The following is a 19,794-nucleotide window of genomic DNA, read 5'->3' on the forward strand; positions in this document are numbered from 1 at the left end:
GTCTGATCTCAATTGGATGAATGCTACACAGAGACGAGATGCTGCACGACGATTCTGTGCTGTCTACAACATGTGAGACTTTGTGCTTGGGACTAGAGCAGAAGGATACCTTTGCTGAGCGTCCTCAATGTTGAGGTTGCAGTCACTACCAATCATCTTCTTGCTGGCTACCTTTGACTTTGAGGTTTGCCTCAGTTTGGACAGGACAGGCAACCACTCTGAGGCCCGGTGGATCTCGGCTTCGTGACATTGCAGCCCGCATGGAGCTTTCTAGTAGCTTTACGTCCCGCAGACAACAGGGATTCAAAAGAATTGAAGGATAGTGGACCTCCACCATCGTGTTAAAGGGGAGAATATTCGCGTATGTCCCACAAATAGTGTAATTTTTGGTACTTGCTCTGGGTGTACATGTAGTGTACACTAGAAGGGGAATTGTTGAAAGAGTGCAGGACTAAAACGGCCAGTGTTCTTCTCCGTGACTCCTACCTTCCAATAGATGAAAGCTTTTGGGTGCTGCCTTGTTGTTCCCATTGCTACCTTTGCATGCATGCCGGCGGTGATTGTCTTGGGCAGTGAAATCTTGCGCACAAGTGACTTAGGCATAATGCATATTGGGAAAGCCTGTTGCTATGTTCTGACACTTGCGCAAGATACTGACAATTTGTTGCAGACAAGAGGTTTGAGTGCTTATTTAATAAGTTGGTAGTTTGGGATGCCGTTGTGGGGGAGGGAAGTGTTGCAATTGACAAGGAATTATAAAATGTTTACAAGAAGGAGTGTCCGAGTCATCATGACTCATGATCATCGGATGATCCCTGCTTTATTAGCATTCACAAAATCCCAGTCCACCAGAACCGTTATGTGACAGTCTCAGCAAAATGCATAAGAAAGCTTTCCGGTTCCCATGTGGCGCCCTCAGGATCTGACCACGCCACTCATCAGAAACTCCAAGTCAAGCTTGGACGTGCATTGGACGTGCGAGCGTGGTCGCCCCCTCATCAGCGGGCACTTTGTGGGTACCGCAGCAGCTCCTCACTGCACGTGCTGCGACTTGGACTACTCTCAACCCCTGGCCACAGCTATGATGCGCTTCCTGCACATCCCCACAATGGATGACGTGGAGCCATTCTTTGAGAAGCTGCGGCTAGCCGCCAGGGACACCATCGGCCATGTGGTCTTGAGCGACACGCACAACTGGCAAGTGACATGCATGAACTGCCGCATCGTTCTTTGCGTGGCAGCCATGGGGGTGCGCTTCTTCGTTAAACATTCACTCCTTCGATGCAATTATGGCACAAGTGGCAGTGACACAATGGCGAACAATGCAGTCCTGAATTTGTTACTTTGAGAGGCCCTTGATGCACACTTCTGGGAATTTTCTAGTCAGTCAAACTAATACATCATGTGTGCAGAATGGGCAGGTCCGCCTGGTGAAGAATGAAATGGGGCACGAGGTGCCCAAGGGGAACCAGCTCTGGTGCTTCACCTGCGCTAGCCGGCTCAGCACCGACGCACAGCAGATTTGCAAGCTGTACCCGCTTGTCACAGAGAAAAGCTGCCTGGCTTTGTTGCATTTCATCCAGAAGGCGGGGCCGCGCAAGGTCCCTGCAACACCGGTGAGGGCTCAGAGTCAGCACATCTCATGTGGTCTCTCCTATGACATGTCAGCAGCATATTTTCCAACCGATCAGAATCTTGCTGACTCCTTCAAGGATTGCAGGTGGAAAATGATGAGCCCAAGAGCAGCACCGGGAGCACACTGGGCGGCGAGACGGCCGTCGACTTCCAGCAACTTCTGGAGTCCACAGATGACACCGAGCTCTACAGGTGAGCTGCCTCAGCCTACTATACAAACAGACTGCTGTGATACCCCTTGACAAGCAAGCACTCTGTCATATTGAACTCAGCCTCCAAGCTCTTTTGCCACAGGACTGTGGTGGACTCTTCACACTGCCTCAATTTTACCACACCGGAAGAGAACGACCAACTGGGCAGCGAGATCGAGGCTGAGAGACATTCAGCGGCAATGGAGATCGCACTCAAGTACACCTGTCATCCCAAGAAAGGCTTCTACCTGCGGGGCAACATTGTGGCGAAGGGCAGTGGCCCCGGAACAATGAACACCATCGAGTAAGCATTCCATTTTCTCAATGCTACACTAGTGAACAATTCAAGATCTAGTGAAATTGACTCATGATACTTGTTACATTACACAATCTGAGAATACGAGCATAGAAATCTCTTGCTTTGCATTTTTTCCTTTCAAAACAAAGAGGTGTACTAATTCCTTCTAAGGCAGCACGTGCGCTGTACGTGCATTGCACGTACACTTCACGTCAGATTGTATCTCAACCCCTTGCAGTTCAAGCCATCGATTCCAATTATTTTCCTATGTACAGGCGTTTCATCACGACGCGCCGCGGAGGCGACGAACATTTCTTCACGCACCCTCGCGACTGCCACCTCGGGCTTGTTGACATCCACAAGTCTTCGATGTTCATGATGGGAGGCATCCCGACAGGAACAAAGCAGCATGCAGACGCAGCACAGGGGTCGAATACATTGTTTGATGTTCAGGTAATCTTTCCTCTTTCAAGCATACAAGTTCCTATAGATTCAAAACCAGCACACTTCAAGCAGGTCATACAGTTTTCAGCAGCTTTCAGCAAACTAGAAGATGATTGAAATACCCAATATACAGGTGATATGAAGCTGAAGGTGCTGTGTGCCTGCAGAACCTCCCAACCCACATGCTGCGCAAGCTTGACAGGCTCCTCACCACAGATCAGAAGATCCGGGCCACGGCAGCCAAAGCGGGGGGTTACTTTGCGACTTGGTGGTTCTGCAAACCGGCCGTAGCTGCTGACCTCAACACCTACCTGGCTGAGACGTACAAGGGCTCAGGAGGCCTCATGGCGAAGCATAGGGACGGGGAGTGGCGCCTCACAGTGGAGGAGATGGAGGCCGCCCAGGCTGCCATGGGGCTGGATGAGCGGGACCGCTACAACATCCAGGTATGCACGTCCACTTTTTGTCTAAGGAAGCCTCGCACCCATCACATGCAAGTCATCAAGACTCACAACTCACCCTCACCAATGGCCCCTGCAGCCGGCCATTTCATTGCCAAACACTATGCCCACAAGTTTTTTAGTATTCCTTATATTTCGCGGCTCCTTTACTGCTGCTCATTTACACACTAACCTTACATCTAGGACAGCAAATTACAACATACATACTAACACAACTCTTTGTTCAAAAACCTGCAGATCTACCATCAGAAGGCAGGGGAGACGCTGTATGTGCCCTCCGGATGGATACATCAGGTCATCAACCACCGGCCCAACATCAAGATTGTGTGGGATTTCCTGGAGCCCAAGATGCTGGACCGCTATGTGTGGACGCACGAGCACATCAACACAAAGCTGTTCGACCCCAATGCAGGCCAGCCCGGGGACTACTCCAACTGGTCCACATGGATGGATGCAGAGATCCAGGAGATTGCCAAGGAGTGCCCGGCATTCCTGCACAGCAAAAGAGTGCGGTTGCACAGTTGAGCTTGCCGGCCAGCGAATCCATACTTGCAAGTGACATACATTCATTGCTTGAAATTGCCTCCAGTCATTTCCCCAGCCATATTTTCTCTTGGAAGCTGTGTGACAGCTTTCCAGATTTAAGTCTGTCAATGTGTCTGTGCAATAACATAAACATGACAAGCATGTGCTATACTGTGCTTGTTAGTCTTCCATTGCTGAAGGATGCAGAAATCCAGGAGATTGCCAAGCCAAGGGCCCCGGCATTCATGCAAAGCAACAGAGTGCATTTGCGCAGTTGAATTTGCCTGCCAAACATGCAAACTTGCAAATGTCTATGAAAAATGATTGCTTGCAATTGCATCCAGTCACGGCTAAGATGATGATGAATGTCCATGTAAGATGACCTTTGCCTTATGACACGAGTTAGCAATACTTACACATTCTGCTCAATGCAGACCAACCTCAAGAGGCACCCCACGTGCAATGCACGTGCAATCCCACCCCAGGGTGTATCTTCATCCCTTGCAGTTCAAGTCAACGATTCCAATTATGTCTACAATGTACAGGCGTTTCACATAACGCACCGCGTAGATTCCGGACATTACTTCACGCATCCCCGCGACTGCCAGCTCGGGCTTTTTGACAATCACATGTCTTCGATGATACTGTTGGGAGGCATCCAGACCGGAACAACGCTGCATGCAGACGCAACACAAGGGCCGAATACATTGTTTGATTTTCAGGTAATCTATCCTCTTTCAAGACAGAAGTTGGGCACACTTCAAGCAATTTGAAAAAGTTTCCAGCACTTAGAGGCAGTCTCAGGCTGATTGATACACCCAAATAAAGGTGAGATTACCTTAAAGTTGCTTGTGTGCCTGCAGACCCTCCCACCCGACAATCAGGGCGAGATTGACACGGACCTCGCCCCAGATCAGGAGACACATGCCACAGCGGCTGAAGAGGGGGGCTCATCAGCAACTTGGTGGTTCCTCAACCCTGCCAAAATCTATGACTCCAACGCCTGCTTGGCTGAGACGCACATGGCTACAATGGCCTCATGATGGTCAAACTAACAAAAATCTCTCTTCAATGACCTGCAGGGGAAATCTCTTCAATGACCTGTAGGGGAACCGCTGTATGTGCCCTCCGGAGACACTTCAGGTCCTCAACATCGGCCCAACATGAAGATTGTCTGGAATTTCCTGGAGGCGAAGATGCCCGACCGCTATGTGTGCAGCCATAAGCACATCAACACAACTCTATTCGACCCGAATGCGAGCCAGCCCGGGGACTACTCTAACTGGTCAACATAGATGGAGGCAGAAGTCCAGGAAATTGCCTAGGACTGCCCGGCGTTCATGCACACCAACCATGAAGTTGCGCTGTTCACCTGCCATGCATGCATATGCCTACAATTCCAGACTTGCAAATGTCTCAACCAGTGAACATTGATTGCTTACATTGCCTCCAATCACTGCTAACATGATAATGACTATCCATGTGAAATTACATTTGCCTTCTCACACCAATCAGCAAGACTTACCCATTCTGCTCAATGCTGACCAACCTCAAGAGGCGTCCCCACCCCCCAGAGGGGGGTGGGGGTAAAACGCCGTCTTATCCACCTCAAGGCAGCGCGTTCACCTCTAGTTCTGTAGGGGGATTTACATCCGTACACAAATAGACCCCCCTAAAACTAAGCAAAAAAATATATATATATTATTATTATTATTACTATTATTGCACGCTTTTCCTGCCGAAGGCAAGGTGCGTCTGCAAACAAGCTGCATGTGAACTTCATGCCTTGAAGGCTGCCAGATTCCTAAAGCGCAACTGCTCGTCCCTGGACATGCTGATTGTGGCTGAGACGTCCCCCGAGGCCATACCCGAGGACAAGGACAACATCAACGGCATGCAGCAGCTCTCCCTGGAGGCCACCGCCATCAACCAGAACTTCTCCCAGCAGGTGATTTGCCGGTTTCATGGGCAGCCCCTTTAGAGTCAGCCCCTTTTTTTCATTTGTGCTAGCACATGCCCATAAAATAAAATAAAATGAAATATAGACGCCCTGATGAGGCCTGGGGCGTGATTAAGGAGACAGAGGGCAATCGTGCCAAGGGCATGATATTCCTCGCCACCGTGAGGGCATGGGTAAACCCATGTCCCCTAATCACAAAGCCCAGGCGTCACGTGACGCCTACATTTGTTGGCTGGTTCCTTGAGAAGTGGCGTCGAGTCTTCACGAGTTTGTCCACCCATTGCACGGAATTAATATGAATCTTTGTGGATGTCTTTTTGGCGTTGCTTGATGATACACCTAGTTGTTTGCAACTGTGTCAAATCCGTTTTTAAATAGTGCCAGCAACCCCAAACAGAAATACGTAAGGGTCTTGCACCCTCCACCCTGCGTCGCGCAAGTATTGCACAAGCTGTGCATGTTGTGACAATTTAGCTTGCATTTTCTCTTTGTATCTTGTGTCCGCACAATAGCCAACCTCGATAATCTGTACTTCATATCGCGCCCGTTGGTCCTTTGAAATCGCAAAGTTCGTTGCGCCTGCTGGTAGCCCTCTAATTCTGAGAATATCCGGTCTTAGCTTCATGCGAATGTCATTGTCAATGTCAGGGAGCATCTCTTTTGGTATGCGGGTGCCTAAGGTTTGGTCAAGATCCTCTGGGGTGTTCAGGGGATTTGCACTATTTTCAAACCCTGTTAGTGGGGCGCCTTGAGGGTCGTCTTGTGCCCCATTAGCGGTCATATCACTATGGCTTGCCTCTTCTTCCTCAGGGTCCTCAATTGAAGTGACTTCAGAGGCGCACAAGTCGGTGTCACATGGGTCATGATCCGGTCGGCCGGCATCAACAATTGTGAAGTAACCTCCTTGGGTGTCTGCGCTAATGCTTTTGTGCAGTTCCCATACTGCCTCGTTGTGTCGTTTAATAATCATCCCTTTGGGGTATTGGTGTAGACAGCCTCCTAGTATGTGGCCGGCCGAGTCGGGTTCTTGGCACATTGGGCATTTTCCCCCCGTGTAGCTGAGCTCTTTCCATATCGCATTGCCAACTTCTCATTGTAAAGCACTCCTGCTCTGTATTGCAGCACGTTTCTCAAGGCACTACATGGGATTTTTGCGGAGGTCCAAAACGTGTTGCTAATGTTGCCATGAGCCTCTTTGCATATGTCGCGCTAGTACCGAGTGTAAATGTTTCCTTTGTGTAGCCTAGCCTGCATATTGGGTATAGCTTTGATTTCAACCCGGTCTTCAGGTCCGAAACCTGCTGCACTTTAACTTGAGGGCCTGTATCCGTATCAATTGTCTCATTATATGTTGGCCAATAATGGTCAGCATATGGGTCTCTACCAATATCAACTGTGATATCATGTCCGGTCTCGAGCCGGCGGCTAGCTTGCACGGCGCCCTTGTCCGCTTGCTCATTGCCATGAATGCCAATATGGGCTTTGACTTTGCCTATCGTGGTACGTAGGTTGGCTTCACTTCTTTCTATGAAAATGTTCACTATTTCTTCCAAGAGTTCGCGGTGTTTATTGTCTTGAAGTCGCATCGGCGACCTGATGGCTTTGCGGATGAGGTGCAAAGATGTCATGCTATCCGTGAGGATGGTGACATCGTCATTGTGCATATAATCTTCCAATGATGTGAGGGCAACATGAATTGCTGATAATTCTGCACTTGTAATCGTGTTGCACAGCCCTGTGCCCCCGGTATGGATCATGATTTGTTCTGTCTTCTTGGGCAAAGTATACTGCAACGCCCGTTACTTTGCCATTAGGACCTTCTTGTGATGAGCCGTCCGTGTAAATAGCCGCCAAGCGTCATGTTGGAGTGGGTGGCTTGATATTAAGCGGTGCATGCGGTTCATGTTATTTAGCGTTGTCAGTGACAACTTGTCGCACGGTGAAGCACACACCTTGCAAGCCTTGCACCTGAGGTCATACCGCACTCAATGAGAAAAGCTTGTATGGTGCTACCTGATATCATAGTGTAGTATCATATATGATGTATATAGTTTTGCATGGTATTAAATAGTACTATATTCAGTAATAGCAAGTTGCCCGATGGCAAGTGACAGCATGTATTTGATGTACTACATCATCGTAGTACGTTGGCAGTGAGCATGCCCCGTCAGCGACGCAAAGAAAGACGGCACCTTGATTGGATCATGATGTTGGCAAACATGATGTACGATCACAACTTGTTGATGACCGAGTTGAACTAAAAAAATGAATTGCCGTCGTGAACCACTTATGGCATGGCTCGGAGCATCACAGTGTAGCCATGCGGCACAGCTAATTTTGGGACAATTGCAATGATGCTTACAACCTGGAGAGGGATATCCATGTAGACATGGGTGCAATACAAGGTACACCCCTGGCAAGATATCCACCAAGGGGAATCTACGGTATACCGTATTTGCTCACATTTTTACAACATTGGTATCACTCACCCAGAGGAACGACAGATCATGATCAGCGGTGATTTTCGGATTGGTTCTCTAGATTAATAGAGTTCTAACCATTAAAGAGGTCTTACTAAGTGTCACACACCTTACTGCCACATAGAAATACCATCAAATGCTTTCAAGCAGGGAAATGCGTTCACCGACCAGAAGGCAAACTTGAGCTTCTCATGAGGGCACCCTAATCGGGGTACTCAGATGAGAAAAAGCAGTGATTGTCCTCCGGCCTAATTTAAGAACCTCCAAAATCCCCCAAAAATTTCATACAAACCCCCTTACTAAGAACACTACATTCATATTTCAGTGTCAAGGGAATCAATGGCGGTTTTGTGAAAGTAGTATTTTTCGTACACACTTGACAGTACCGTCCTGTGCCCTCTACGTGCCGAACGCGCAGCTTGTCCTCGTTGTGCAGCAATGTCAAGTTCATTTGAAGTGCGGACATAGACAGTATGTATTAAAGGCGGTCTTTTCCCTATGTTTATGGTGTTCCCACACCTTCCTCAAGCCCAAACTTCCTCAGCACGCAATTTGTGTTCTGCCCAACAAATGCATGAGTATGTCGGGGTCCGAAATGACTCCGAGGAACCTTCATTCTACAGCAGATCGGCGCAAACCCGAGCTAGACAGACCAAAAACCCCTTGGCGCATGCAAGCCCACGGGGCGCTGAACCCATGAAAGGGTGCTGGCAGTGACAATTAATGCTCAGACTCTTGCCGCGCTTGCAAAGTATCCTGGTCACACCCTAGCACCCAGCATATGATGTCAGCAGGATTCACGTGCACGCGAAGGGCAATAGAAATTCTCATACAACCCTCACAAAAAAGACAAATCGGCATCTAGGCAATCAATCAATTGACAGTGAAGAGCAAGCAGCAAAAAGGGCCTCGTGCTTTTTCTAGTCACTCTCTCTTCTCTAGATGCTGCAAGCGCCCCTCAATGGCCGTAGTGCGCTGCCGTTAGGCTTACCCTGCACTATGGCTTTTTTGCGCACTCATTAGGTTCATGCCACTGATGAAGGGAGGAAAATGTGTAAAATATTCCCCCCTTCAAGTTCAGGGCCTGCATACAGCGCTGGACGGGTCATGCAATTGTGCAGGCCGCGCCCCCAGGGGGTCTGGCATTTCCAGGGGATCAGGATGAACCCTTACCCCCGGAGATTCAGCCCCTAAGAATCTTCTAAATTGGCCGTCCAATGGTGAGTCACCGCCAGGGGGTGGGCATGGAGAAGGGTGGATGCTGCGGCGCGAGCTGCGCTGCTGCCGACGCCATGCCTTGCATCGCCTCCTGCGCAGCACACAGAGCACCCGTGATCAATCTGTTCCTGTGAGCACTCGGCGACACAAATACTCAGCTGGCACGGACGGAAGGTTCTCTACTGATCCCCCTTTAGGTGCAAATCTTCTCGGCCGGATTTGCTTGTTTGCGCGTAATCTGCCGGCCTGTCAGAAGCCCATCCGGAGGCCAGCCACTCGTGTCACCTAGACTTGTGCTGCATCCTGGCAGGGGTTAGGTTTAGGATTGAGGAGCCTGCGGTGGCCGTCGCACGGCGAAAACCCCAGGACTCAAGATAGGCAACAGCCCATGTGCATCAGACCACCAAGAATCCACCACTCGAGTCAGGCATGGCACGATGCTGCGCTGCATGCAAATCCGGGGTCAAATGCCTGGCCTTGGCTGCAGCACACAACTCTGCCCTCGCGCATGTGATGTGCCAAACAGATAGGGATGTGCCAAATAGATAGTTAGATATGTGAATACCCCTAAATCAGATCTGCGGCCCCCGGCTTTGTGAGGGTGGATAGGGCACATTGAACACAGTGAAGAGCCCATGACAGAGGACTCATCAGGACCCTACAAGATTAAAATGCCGGGCAGGAGAATATCAGAGTACTGAGGCGGCATGTTTTGGTGATAAATTCTGCCACAGGCTGCAGTGGGCATCTGATTTTCTGCTACAGCCACCCAAGGTTTGAATGCATATACGAGCTGGCTTGTCTACCGGGTATACCGTAGTCATGCCAATGTTCCATGATTTTTTGTGCTGTATCAAACCTGAGCGATTGATTCCTGAGCTTTCATGTTCAGGCGAAACTGCATTTACTTGGTGAATGAATGCTTACGCAGCCTGTTGTGGAAAAAGAAAGGAAGCGATCTGGTCAGATTAGTATTCCTAATCAAAGTCAGCGGGCAGGGCTCACCCAATGCTGCTGGGAGGGAACGCGCTGCGCTGGTCTCAACTGCGGTACATGCAGGGCGAGGGTTGCCGCGCCCTCACTCAGACAGCCTGTGTGCAACACGGAAACTTAGCATGTCAAGCCTTTCTCACCCTCCGCACAAGTAGAGCGGTTCGCACGCAGGTGCTTGCCCGAAAATCCCAAGTCTTCAATCTTCACCACCTGTAAATTTGGGAATGTTTCAAGCTCCTCGACCCATGGTTTTGCAGGTCGATTTGCATATGGGCAGGCCTTAAGTAAGTAATCCCCATTTTCTCAGGTGCTTCTGTAAATTGGGCGGGACTCACGACACAATCATGAATCAAAGCAACGAGTCCTGCAGACACACCCAAGCTGCCAGTTCTGGTTGACGGGCGCACCGTGTATCGCGGGGTGGCCCATAATGAAGCTGTGGCCTACGGGCTGCCCAAACTCGCTGCCCGGCTGGGCAGGAATCGGCGCCGCTGCCAGGCCGCTCGATGCCATGGACTCGGGAGGAGGCGCAATCTGCACGCGCACATTATCCGGCCGTCAGGGGGTGTTTTGTAAGATGCAAATATGTGATATATGTAATAGGTTGCCCCACCTAGAGGTCATCTGGTTACTAAAGGCCAGAGAATTACACAGTCAGCCAGGGAATTTAAGGCCACTGGTAGTAGTCTCTAGTAACTTCTAAATCAACCCTGTAAAGGGGGGTTGGCAGAAGGTGCATGAGTGGACTATGCCCGGGACGCAAATGCAAGCGCACTCCTTGGGACTAACCTCGCTCAAGCAATCTCTAAAGGGGCAAGTAATATGTCCTTGGCTTTTCCAAATTTTGAATTGCATGCAGGCGATTTCTTTCATCTTGCACACTTAACATATGCACAGAGTAGGCCATGCAGCTTTGCTACCTCTCAAAATATGCATCGATCTCACAAAAGCGGGCCAGGAGCAAAAATGAAGCAGAAGAAAGAAGCGTTCACCCCACACCGCAGCTGAGTGCCATTTTGGCGCACACAATTCCACGACATATACTTCAGGGTTTCAATTAAAACCCTAAGTAACCATAAACCCTAATACAGCACAACCCAAAGTGAGGGGAGGTGTGACTAACCTGATGTGGCATGTGTGGCGGGAGCGTGTGTGCAAAGGCGGCCAAGTTTGGCGCGCATGGCATGGCAGAGGTGGTTGACTCATGGGAGGCCTCGCGGGCAACGCCACGGGAGACCAGGCCGTCTGGCAGGCGGCTGCTGCGCAACTGCTCAGCCGGCGGCAGCGGCGGCGTTGGCGCTCGGCCCGAGAGCGCCAGGCTGCGCGGCTGCACGCGCGCCTGCGCATTTCACACACGAGCCATCCTGAGCAGTGCTTCTACCAAGGGTTTTGGCTGAAAGCCAATGTGGCTTTGACAATGTCCTTATTACAAACTCTCTGAAGCCACAAAAATGGCCGAGATTAGGATTTTGAAGAAAGTTTGGGCTCAAACGGGTGGTACTGGGAGCATGTCGGCTCGAAAAGAGCACAATGTAGCTTTTGCGCGATTGTAAGATACTTCTTCAAAGCCAATATGTGGCTTCCAAGTGGACCTCCAGAACCCTCTCAGAGGCCACAAATCTACCCTCAACAATTGCTAAAAGCCACACTGGCTTCCAAAAGCCTTTAAAAGAAACATTGATCCTGAGAGCTCCGCTGTGCGCCGCACCCATCTCTCCCACTATCCCCTGGCTCAAGCAGGCCTGCTTCTTTCGTGGCCGGTCAGATAGCCTCACATTTAATCAATGTGTCAATCAGAGGACTGCTTGCCAGAATTCTGTGCTGATGACGGTAGGTTCATCGCTGATCCACCCTTATTGCATGTGTTTTGGGCAGGCTATCACTTATTTGTAATCTAACCGGGCATGCCTTGAAGGCCCTGGTAAGTAGCATCAGTGGCAGGCAAGATGCAGCTGCCAGACCTGATTTTTCAACCTTTTTTGGGTTGTATATATTGTGAAGGGGCCACGCCCATCTGCCGGTACGCAGGCGGCGGCTGCTGCAATGGCGGAATGGCCCGGCCGTGCTGCTGCGGCTGCGGCGGCGGCGGCGGCTGCGGCATCGGAGGGATTTTGCCGGGCAGCAGCACGTTGTAGAGCTGCATGATGCAATTCTTGACGATGGCCAGCTCTCCAAAGATGCTCTCCACCTGCGTTCGGTGATTTTCCTTAAAGGATTCTGGCTGAAAGCCAACGTCGCTTTAAAGATGAAAGTCTCTGAAGCCACAAAAGCGGCAGACATTATGGTTTTGGAGAAAGATGGGGCTCAAATGGTGGTCTTGTGGGCATTTCAGCTCAAAAAGGACACAGTGTCGCTTTTGCGCGGTTGTGAGTTACTTCTTCCATATGTGGCTTCCTAGGGACATCCAAAAACCTCTCGACCGCTACAAATCTGCCATCTTCAATTGTAGAAGCCAAATTGGCTTTCATAACTTTCTTTATTTCCTTATTTCCGTTGTTATTCAATTTCAAGAGCCACTGATAGAAACCCCACCTGCGTTTCCACCCGCCGCTTCCAGTCACGAAGTTCCCTCCGCAGCTCGGTTGCGTGGCTGCAAGCTGCCGGCTGCCGCGCTGCGCCGTGGTGATGGCAGACCTCTCTGCCCCGCCCCAACTCGTCCTGCACAGCCGCAGCCCATATTAAGGGCTTATAAGACCTGGGCCCCGGCTGGCGGGGGACGGTATAAATACTAAGCACCGCGCCTACGGTTGATTGGGTCTTGCTTGGATCTGGCGAAACCAACCAGGGGTAGGATTGAGGCAGCCTTTGACTGCAGCTTGTCTGCAGGACATACCTTGCCTTTTGGCGGGAAAAGCGTTGAATAATATGATTATACCCTGAACCCTAATCTATATCCCCTAAAACCCTAAAAGATGCAACCCTTATCCCCCAAAAAGAAACCTCCAAAAGAAGAACAAAAGTTCGAGAGAGGGCATGCGCAGGGGTTCGGCGTTCACGTGGGATGCGGAGTGGACGAGTCGCGGCCGCTTGATGCTGACGTCGGTCGCCTCGGCCTCGCGGAAGTTGTACATGTACTTTGCCGCCGTGGCCGCCAGGTCGCGTGGGCCGGCAAACAGCCGCGATTGCGCGCCGTTTCCCGGGGCGGCCGCGCTGCCTGCTGGCATCCCTCCCTCGGCCTCGCCTGCGCCGCTGCCCGGGCTGCGCACATCCACGCATCCTCGAATCTCTCAGCGCCCGTTCGAGCCCCTCTGTCGGCCATTCTCAAGGTAACGTGCAGGGTAGAGCTATACTCCCCTCAAACATGCACGTGCCCATCTGTCTGCGATCCATCCCGAGGCCCATGGGAGAGCATGCAGTCTGCCCTATCCATCAAAATCATCGCAACGTCCACACCGACAGGCCAAGACCATTGGTGTCTTCAGTGCTGCAGAACATGCATACACAACCCAGCAGGGAGATCACTGACGAAAGGTCAGATGGGTGCCAGCCGCACTCGGCCTGTTTGTCGGGCGTGGTGGGGTCTGGAGGCGGGTGGCGCAGAAGGCAGTCATAAGCAGACGCGCAAATAGCGCCCTGCAGCGCCCGGAACAGCGGCAGCCCTCGCAGCTGCTCCTTCAGCGCCATCGCATTGTACACTATTGGCAGCAGCACCAGCCGCAGATGGCCCTGCGCCGTGCACAACTTGACACCTCAGCACTGGAGCGGTTGCCTCCCTCGTGGCCAGTACTTCTTATAACGAATTTGGCTGGAAGCCAATGTGGCTACAAGCACATGCTTGATTTGAAGTTATGAAGCCAGAAAATGTCTGAAAGCTGAAGATTCCTGAAGTCTCCTGAGTAAGGTGTTTTAGGGCGTACCTTTGCTGAAAAGGGCTGGAATGCGGCTTCCTACACTGGTAAGATTTAATTATTGATGATTTGACACACTATGGGCAGCAGCACCAGACGTAGGTGCCCCTATAAAGACGAGAGACACAGCACTTCAGCTCACAGGCGCGTGCCACCGCTGGCATCGTATACTGTAGTGCTCTGAAAAGGCTCCTGCACCAACAGGGGTGCGGGAATGTTTCAAACCAACTTGGGGGAGTCTCCCTGGCTTCAAAGATACCAGGGTCATGCTCCATTGGATTGGGCTTGTCGAGATCTCTCCAATTCTGGTCTCAAGATCATAGGGTTTTGGGAGATAGGGTCTTATTTATCCACCCTTCTTGGCTACTATTTATCATTCAAGGCGGTTTCAGGGTTCAAAGACATGCAGGTGATTTCACAACACCCATGACCATGCGGCCCCACCTGCGGCGTGTTGTCATCGCCCAGCTCCTGGCGCACGAGCAGCTTCACCCCGGGGGGCGCCTCGAATGCCCAGCGCCAATACAGGTATGCGTTTGCGCGCGAGTCCGGCAGCACCGCGTCGGCCGGCATGGTGACGAGCCGGTGCTTGAGCGCGGACAGCTTGCGGCTGTAGTTGGCCTCGAAGACCGCCTTCATGTAGATCAGCGGCATCAGCATGTCTCCCGTGTCCGCGTCCTCCAGCAGCAAATACCTGCAATCGACGGCGCGTCTCATCGGTTGTACAATACTGTCGAAAATCACCGGGGCCGTATATACGACCATAGATGTGGTCGTACGGATTTTAGAGATATGGAATACAGTCCGATACGGCCAAATTTGGCCAAAATCCCGTGTACACGACCTTACATATACCATGTGCCATTCTCTCCTACTGCTCAACTGCATTTGGATTAAGCACCGCCTGAAACTCTTTTCTTGTCCCTCTCTTTGCTGTCCCTTCAATTGACCGAGTTTCGCTGTGCGGCTCACACATCTCATCGGTATCTCTTCATCTGCTCAGCTGCATGCGGATGAAGCACCGGTTCACACCTTTTTGGTTTCATGGTAGCACCTGTACGCCCCAACACGCGGAGTACTGATGTACTAGAAGGCCCTGAGCACCCAGATTCGCTAGCGCCAGTACGTCAGTACGTCCACCCAGTACGAGGACTGAAGCACCACTGCCGGTGCAACCCTGCTTTCTTTGGTGTCCCTTCATCGGACTGAGTTTTGCTGTGCGCATCTCATTGGAAGCACTCCATCTGCTCAGGTTGAGATTTTTGCTGCACGGCTTGCGAATCTAAAAGACCTTTAAGGATGTCTCTCGGGCCGGCAACGCACAGACAGCCCAGCTGGCAGGCACGCGTGACAGATTACCTCTGCAAGTCTACTCTGCATTTCTCACAACCCTCAACATTACTTGTCGGTGTTGCTGAAACCGGCAAACGCTGCAACACAGATTGAGGCTGTCATCATTGCCGAGGGCAACGGTCCCCTCCCTGCACAATGATTCACAGTGACGGGTGTGGGGTATCTGCACCCACCTTTTGCCGGGGGCCGCCTCCAGCCAGACAGGATGTACCTCGTCCAGAATAGGCACGCCGACTGCCTCGGTGCTGCGCTGGCGTTTTGCCGACACCGTGGACGTCATGCCCGCACCTGCGCGCACATGCCAGTCCTTCAGCTGCCAGGACAGCCGTGCAGTCATGAAATATTGTAGGGCATGGGGAAACTACATGCCCTCCACATTACAATTATCCAACGACTTGTACTAGTCTAGATCGCCTGCTCAGCATATCGGACTAGGCAGACCAGTCAGTGCTGAGTGGTGTGGAGGGGTGCCCTGCCCCCACTCTATATACCGGCTCTCAGGTACACTTTATAAAACAACTCGAGATACACTAGCACTCTGACCATCAGCGCATGCTGTAATGCTTAATTCGTACACGCACTACCTTGCCATTTATGTAATTTGTTTGTATTGTCTTGACCTGTGATAGGATTGCCTGATTGTGGTCGGAATAGGCACTCCCCACTATTATATACTACCTGCCAGGGGCACGGAGGTACGGAGGCACGGCACAAACATCCAGATGGGGCCTGTTGAGAGGCAAGGCGATGAAGTGACCACAAGTGGCTCACGTGGACAGAATGAATACACCTTCACAGCTTTGACTAAACACCAATTTGGGATACTAACGCCAGGTGCTTTGAGGGGGAGTATCTGCGCTGCGATGATATCAGCGTTCTCGCTATCCACTGCCTGGAGTGATCGGACAGTGCCTCTCCGCACTCGGCTCCATGCCATGATCTAGCAAATACTGCGTTGCTGTCAGATTTCCTGGAATTTGAGGAGCTATGGGACGCACTGCAGGCTCGCTCCAGGTGGCCAGCGTGGTGTAGGCTATGCTCCAGAGGCGATGTGGAGACAGCAGAGCGGAAATCAGAGGACATACGGCTGGTCGCATTGGCGGTGAAGGGATCGCTGTCCATCTCGTCGGGATGCCTCCCCTGCACCCAGACAAGGCAGCAGCCTTGCTCTGCAGGTCACATTCAAGATGACTGGGGTACGACATAGGTGCCCGTTCGATGCGGTAACGCATCCGAGACAGGGAGAAGTCTGCTCAAGCATTGTTTTGAGAATAATACCCGGCAATCGGAGCATGACCAAAAGTGAATAAAATACCAGGAGGCCGTGATGCAGAGGGCTGATCAGGCCACAATTGTTCCGAAACCTGCCAGTCTGCACATAATTCCCCTTTGGGATGGCTGAAAGGCCCAACGGGGTTTATTGATGCCCGATTTTGCGTGTATGTAACACGCAGCCTTCCTCCCGGTTAGTGTGATGAAGCAGGCTCTTCAAGGGCCAAGCGGGAATTATCGCCCTCCTGTGGCCATTTGATGCAATCAAGCCATAGCTATTCTCATTCAGATATTCTTTCCTGAACATACAATAGCATAGAAGCATCGAGCAGGACAAGTCGTGCGCCCGGATGGCGATAAAGGCCGTGATGCCCCTTCTCCCAAAACCTCTCTAGCATGGCAGCGCCAATAGAAGCCTCAACAACATTTTCAATAGCATTACCTTCAAGACTATCCGGCCGCAATCTTCATGCGGAGCAGCGTCTGTCGTTCCGCCTTTCCAAGGAGACAACAATCTGATCCCCAGGAAGCACTCTCTCCTCGGCTTCCCGCATTCCCTCAATCCGGCTGCTTCACCCCTGCTACCCCACGAACGACCGTCCCGTCCGTCCAGCAGCACTTCTCTTCTCCTTTGTCTCGTTCTTCCTAGGTTAGAGGAGCGGCTGCTATGGCTCACCCAATTTCAGGGTTGCGAACTCCCTGAAACCAGGGCGTTGTGGAAAACCCATGCAGTTGCGAGCGGTCACTGACCAACTCTTCCACTGGTCGCCAACAGCCACCAACAGCCACAAAGTCCATGTGATTAAAATAGGCCTCACAGTGTCAAGGCTCATGGATGTGTCATTTAAAATAGGTGATGCCTCGTAAGCTTCGAATTCATGCATGATCATGATCATGTCTTCGAATTGTATGCCTGCCACAGTGTGCCACAGTGGGTGCACTGCAAGCCTACGCTTCCAGCTACTGTAGTGTAAGCTCAGCTCTCCTCTGAACCAAGGTCCCAAGCGGCCTCGATCTTTAAAATCACTCACTGCATGCAATCTGCTGATGACGATGCCAATCCTCTGGTCGAACTCATCTAAGCACCATTCTAACTTGAAGTCATTATCATGCGATGATTGCGTGCTACGTGGCAGTATCAGCCAATCAGTGAGAGCAGCACTGGCAGCCAATTTTTGCTCCGTCACAGAATGAGCGCTTTCACCCTTAATCTCTTGACACTTGTATTGCACTGTGGTTCATTGAACCATGGCTGCACCAAGATCAATCAGTGCTTACATGCCTGCCCGTCTTGCGTAGTCGCCCATCATGGCATCTATGATAGAGACTGGGCACACGTCACCAGGCATGCTGTGAGATTGGCTATGTGAGTCTCGACAGGAAGGCTGAAAACAGGAGCACGACACACTGACACACTATCTGCTTCCCCCGAGAGCGGCATCACTCCTCAGGAATGTCCACCTCGCCCTCATCAATCTGCAACACCACCACAAAGCCAGTCAGCTGCTGCACCACTGCCACTGACACCACTGCTGCAGGTCACCTCTAGCCAGAAGCATCTCTCCATCGCTGGTCTAAAAAGGATCACCGGCTGGCCACCACATTGCAGACACACTAGCATTCACTGCTCCGCCTGCCTGTCAAGGGAAACCTGGAGGACCAAATGGGTATGTTTGTAGACATCAAGGTGATCACTGGAGACTTGAATAGGTGTAAAACAACAAGGTGATCACTGCAGACTCAATTGGGTGTCCGAATTGCACATGAATGTTCTCACTGGAGAACTACAGGGCTGCTGAGGGTGCAGCACCACATGTATTTGACTGCTGTGCATTAGGCAAGGCGCAGGAGAAAGAGGTGGGCCCCCACCTTGCTCTGGATTTCCCTGGGGTCCTCGTGGTCAACGGTGCAGCCGACGCTGACGCAGGTGCCCAGGATTTCCTTGACTGTGCCGGCCAGCTTGCGCGCGCAGCTGCGGTCGCGCATGACGCGCGCGATCTCGATCACCTCGTCCAGCTCCAGGTTGCCGCTGTGCTTGATGTTTTTCTCCTGCACGCGCGCAGCAACAACACACGCTCAGTGCATGCACTCCCAGGTTGCAAGACTCACGGCACCGTCTGCCAGACTTCTGGCCATTGGCACAGAGGCCTCAGAGCCTCATCAGCAAGCTCCAGGCTATCCCAGCCAAGTGCTTCCCTCCCTTGCCTCAGCGTAAGGCGGCCAGAAGCTATTCCAGGACAGGCTAAACAGGCCAGATTGGAACAGGTGTTCATGCCCTGCCCAGCAGTACTGTCCCCATAGGACGGCTCCCTCTGCATGGGTGGACCCCCAATGTAGTGAGGTCTGGCGTGATCTTTCGGAAAGAGCCTTGGTAAGGCTGTCAGCAATGACAAGATCTGCTCACCTTCTTGCGATCCCTGATAGGCTCCTTAAGGGCCTTGATGACCAAGGCTCCTGCTGAGGGGATGACAGACACCTTGGCTATCCTGTTCTGCACGCTGAGCTTCACCGTTACTCTGAGTCCCTTCCATTCCTTTGCTGTCTCCTTTGCGATGTCCTCACCGATCTGAAGCCAGGCAACCTCAAACATCAGATGACTGCTGCACAGGTCAGACTACTTGCAGACTGGGCGATGAGGTATGCGATCGCGCAATAATACATGCAAACATAAGTAATGATCACTTTCATCGAGTTCTGAAATTCTAGTCGAGTCATGTCTATGCCTCGCTTACAGATGAGCAGTGCACAACCAGGCCTGGCTTCTCACATACAGGAAGCTTACCGTCATCAATATAGCCCTGTTGGAACATGCAAAGAATACAAAAAACGGATCAAGAGAAGCAGACTCATGCCTTCTTTGGGGAGAGACCCAGAGGACCGATCTTAGGTGCCAGAGATGAGGCTGCGCCCACTTCACCGCCTGTGGCCCTCACGTAGACCTCGACAAGCTGGGAGGGGTCAAATTTGGGAGCCATAGCGCTGCTCCTGTGCCAGAAAGTCCTCGCTCTTGTCTGCTGTTTGCAGCTCTACTCCAAGGCGGCTCACAGCTGCCGATGAGGTGATCGGTGACTAATAGTAGTTCCCTCGATTCGAGGGCCTCGAAAGAAAGGGAAAGG

The 19,794-nt window shown here is 51.6% G+C and overlaps 3 protein-coding genes across 3 annotated transcripts; 1 reads left to right on the plus strand and 2 right to left on the minus strand.

The window, feature by feature from the left end:
- Positions 1–904: 904 nt before the first annotated feature.
- Positions 905–4,597, plus strand: COCSUDRAFT_60582 (hypothetical protein; the record flags this gene model as incomplete). Its single annotated transcript, XM_005642577.1, has 8 exons — positions 905–1,249; positions 1,413–1,601; positions 1,721–1,827; positions 1,930–2,130; positions 2,400–2,577; positions 2,736–3,014; positions 3,267–3,536; positions 4,418–4,597. 8 exons carry the CDS (start codon positions 905–907, stop codon positions 4,595–4,597), a joined length of 1,749 nt encoding a protein of 582 aa, XP_005642634.1.
- Positions 4,598–9,219: 4,622 nt separating this feature from the next.
- COCSUDRAFT_60584 (hypothetical protein) lies at positions 9,220–17,232 on the minus strand (the record flags this gene model as incomplete). Its single annotated transcript, XM_005642578.1, has 12 exons — positions 9,220–9,303; positions 10,218–10,303; positions 10,613–10,739; positions 11,329–11,544; positions 12,214–12,393; positions 12,738–12,863; positions 13,202–13,403; positions 13,699–13,871; positions 14,498–14,747; positions 15,580–15,694; positions 16,405–16,546; positions 17,212–17,232. 12 exons carry the CDS (start codon positions 17,230–17,232, stop codon positions 9,220–9,222), a joined length of 1,722 nt encoding a protein of 573 aa, XP_005642635.1.
- A 705-nt stretch (positions 17,233–17,937) lies between these two features.
- COCSUDRAFT_55030 (hypothetical protein) lies at positions 17,938–19,693 on the minus strand. Its single transcript, XM_005642579.1, has 4 exons — positions 19,531–19,693; positions 19,083–19,244; positions 18,548–18,727; positions 17,938–18,154 (listed from the first exon to the last, which is right to left on the minus strand). The coding sequence occupies exons 1-4, from the start codon at positions 19,651–19,653 to the stop codon at positions 18,119–18,121; spliced, it is 501 nt and encodes a 166-aa protein (XP_005642636.1). The 5' UTR covers positions 19,654–19,693; the 3' UTR covers positions 17,938–18,118.
- Positions 19,694–19,794: the final 101 nt, after the last annotated feature.

This window comes from Coccomyxa subellipsoidea, assembly GCF_000258705.1.
Source record: "Coccomyxa subellipsoidea C-169, whole genome shotgun sequence".
Lineage (NCBI taxonomy): Eukaryota > Viridiplantae > Chlorophyta > Trebouxiophyceae > Coccomyxaceae > Coccomyxa > Coccomyxa subellipsoidea.

Bases quoted from the DNA above. Each gene is read 5' to 3' on its own strand.
- COCSUDRAFT_55030 (XM_005642579.1), bottom strand. From the start codon at position 19,653: ATGGCTCCCAAATTTGACCCCTCCCAGCTTGTCGAGGTCTACGTGAGG. The intron at 19,245-19,530 runs GCATGAGTCTGC...GCCTGGCTTCAG, and splicing joins TGGGTCTCTCCCCAAAGAAG to ATCGGTGAGGACATCGCAAA. The intron at 18,155-18,547 runs GTGGGGGCCCAC...GTGGTGTTGCAG, and splicing joins CCAGGGAAATCCAGAGCAAG to ATTGATGAGGGCGAGGTGGA.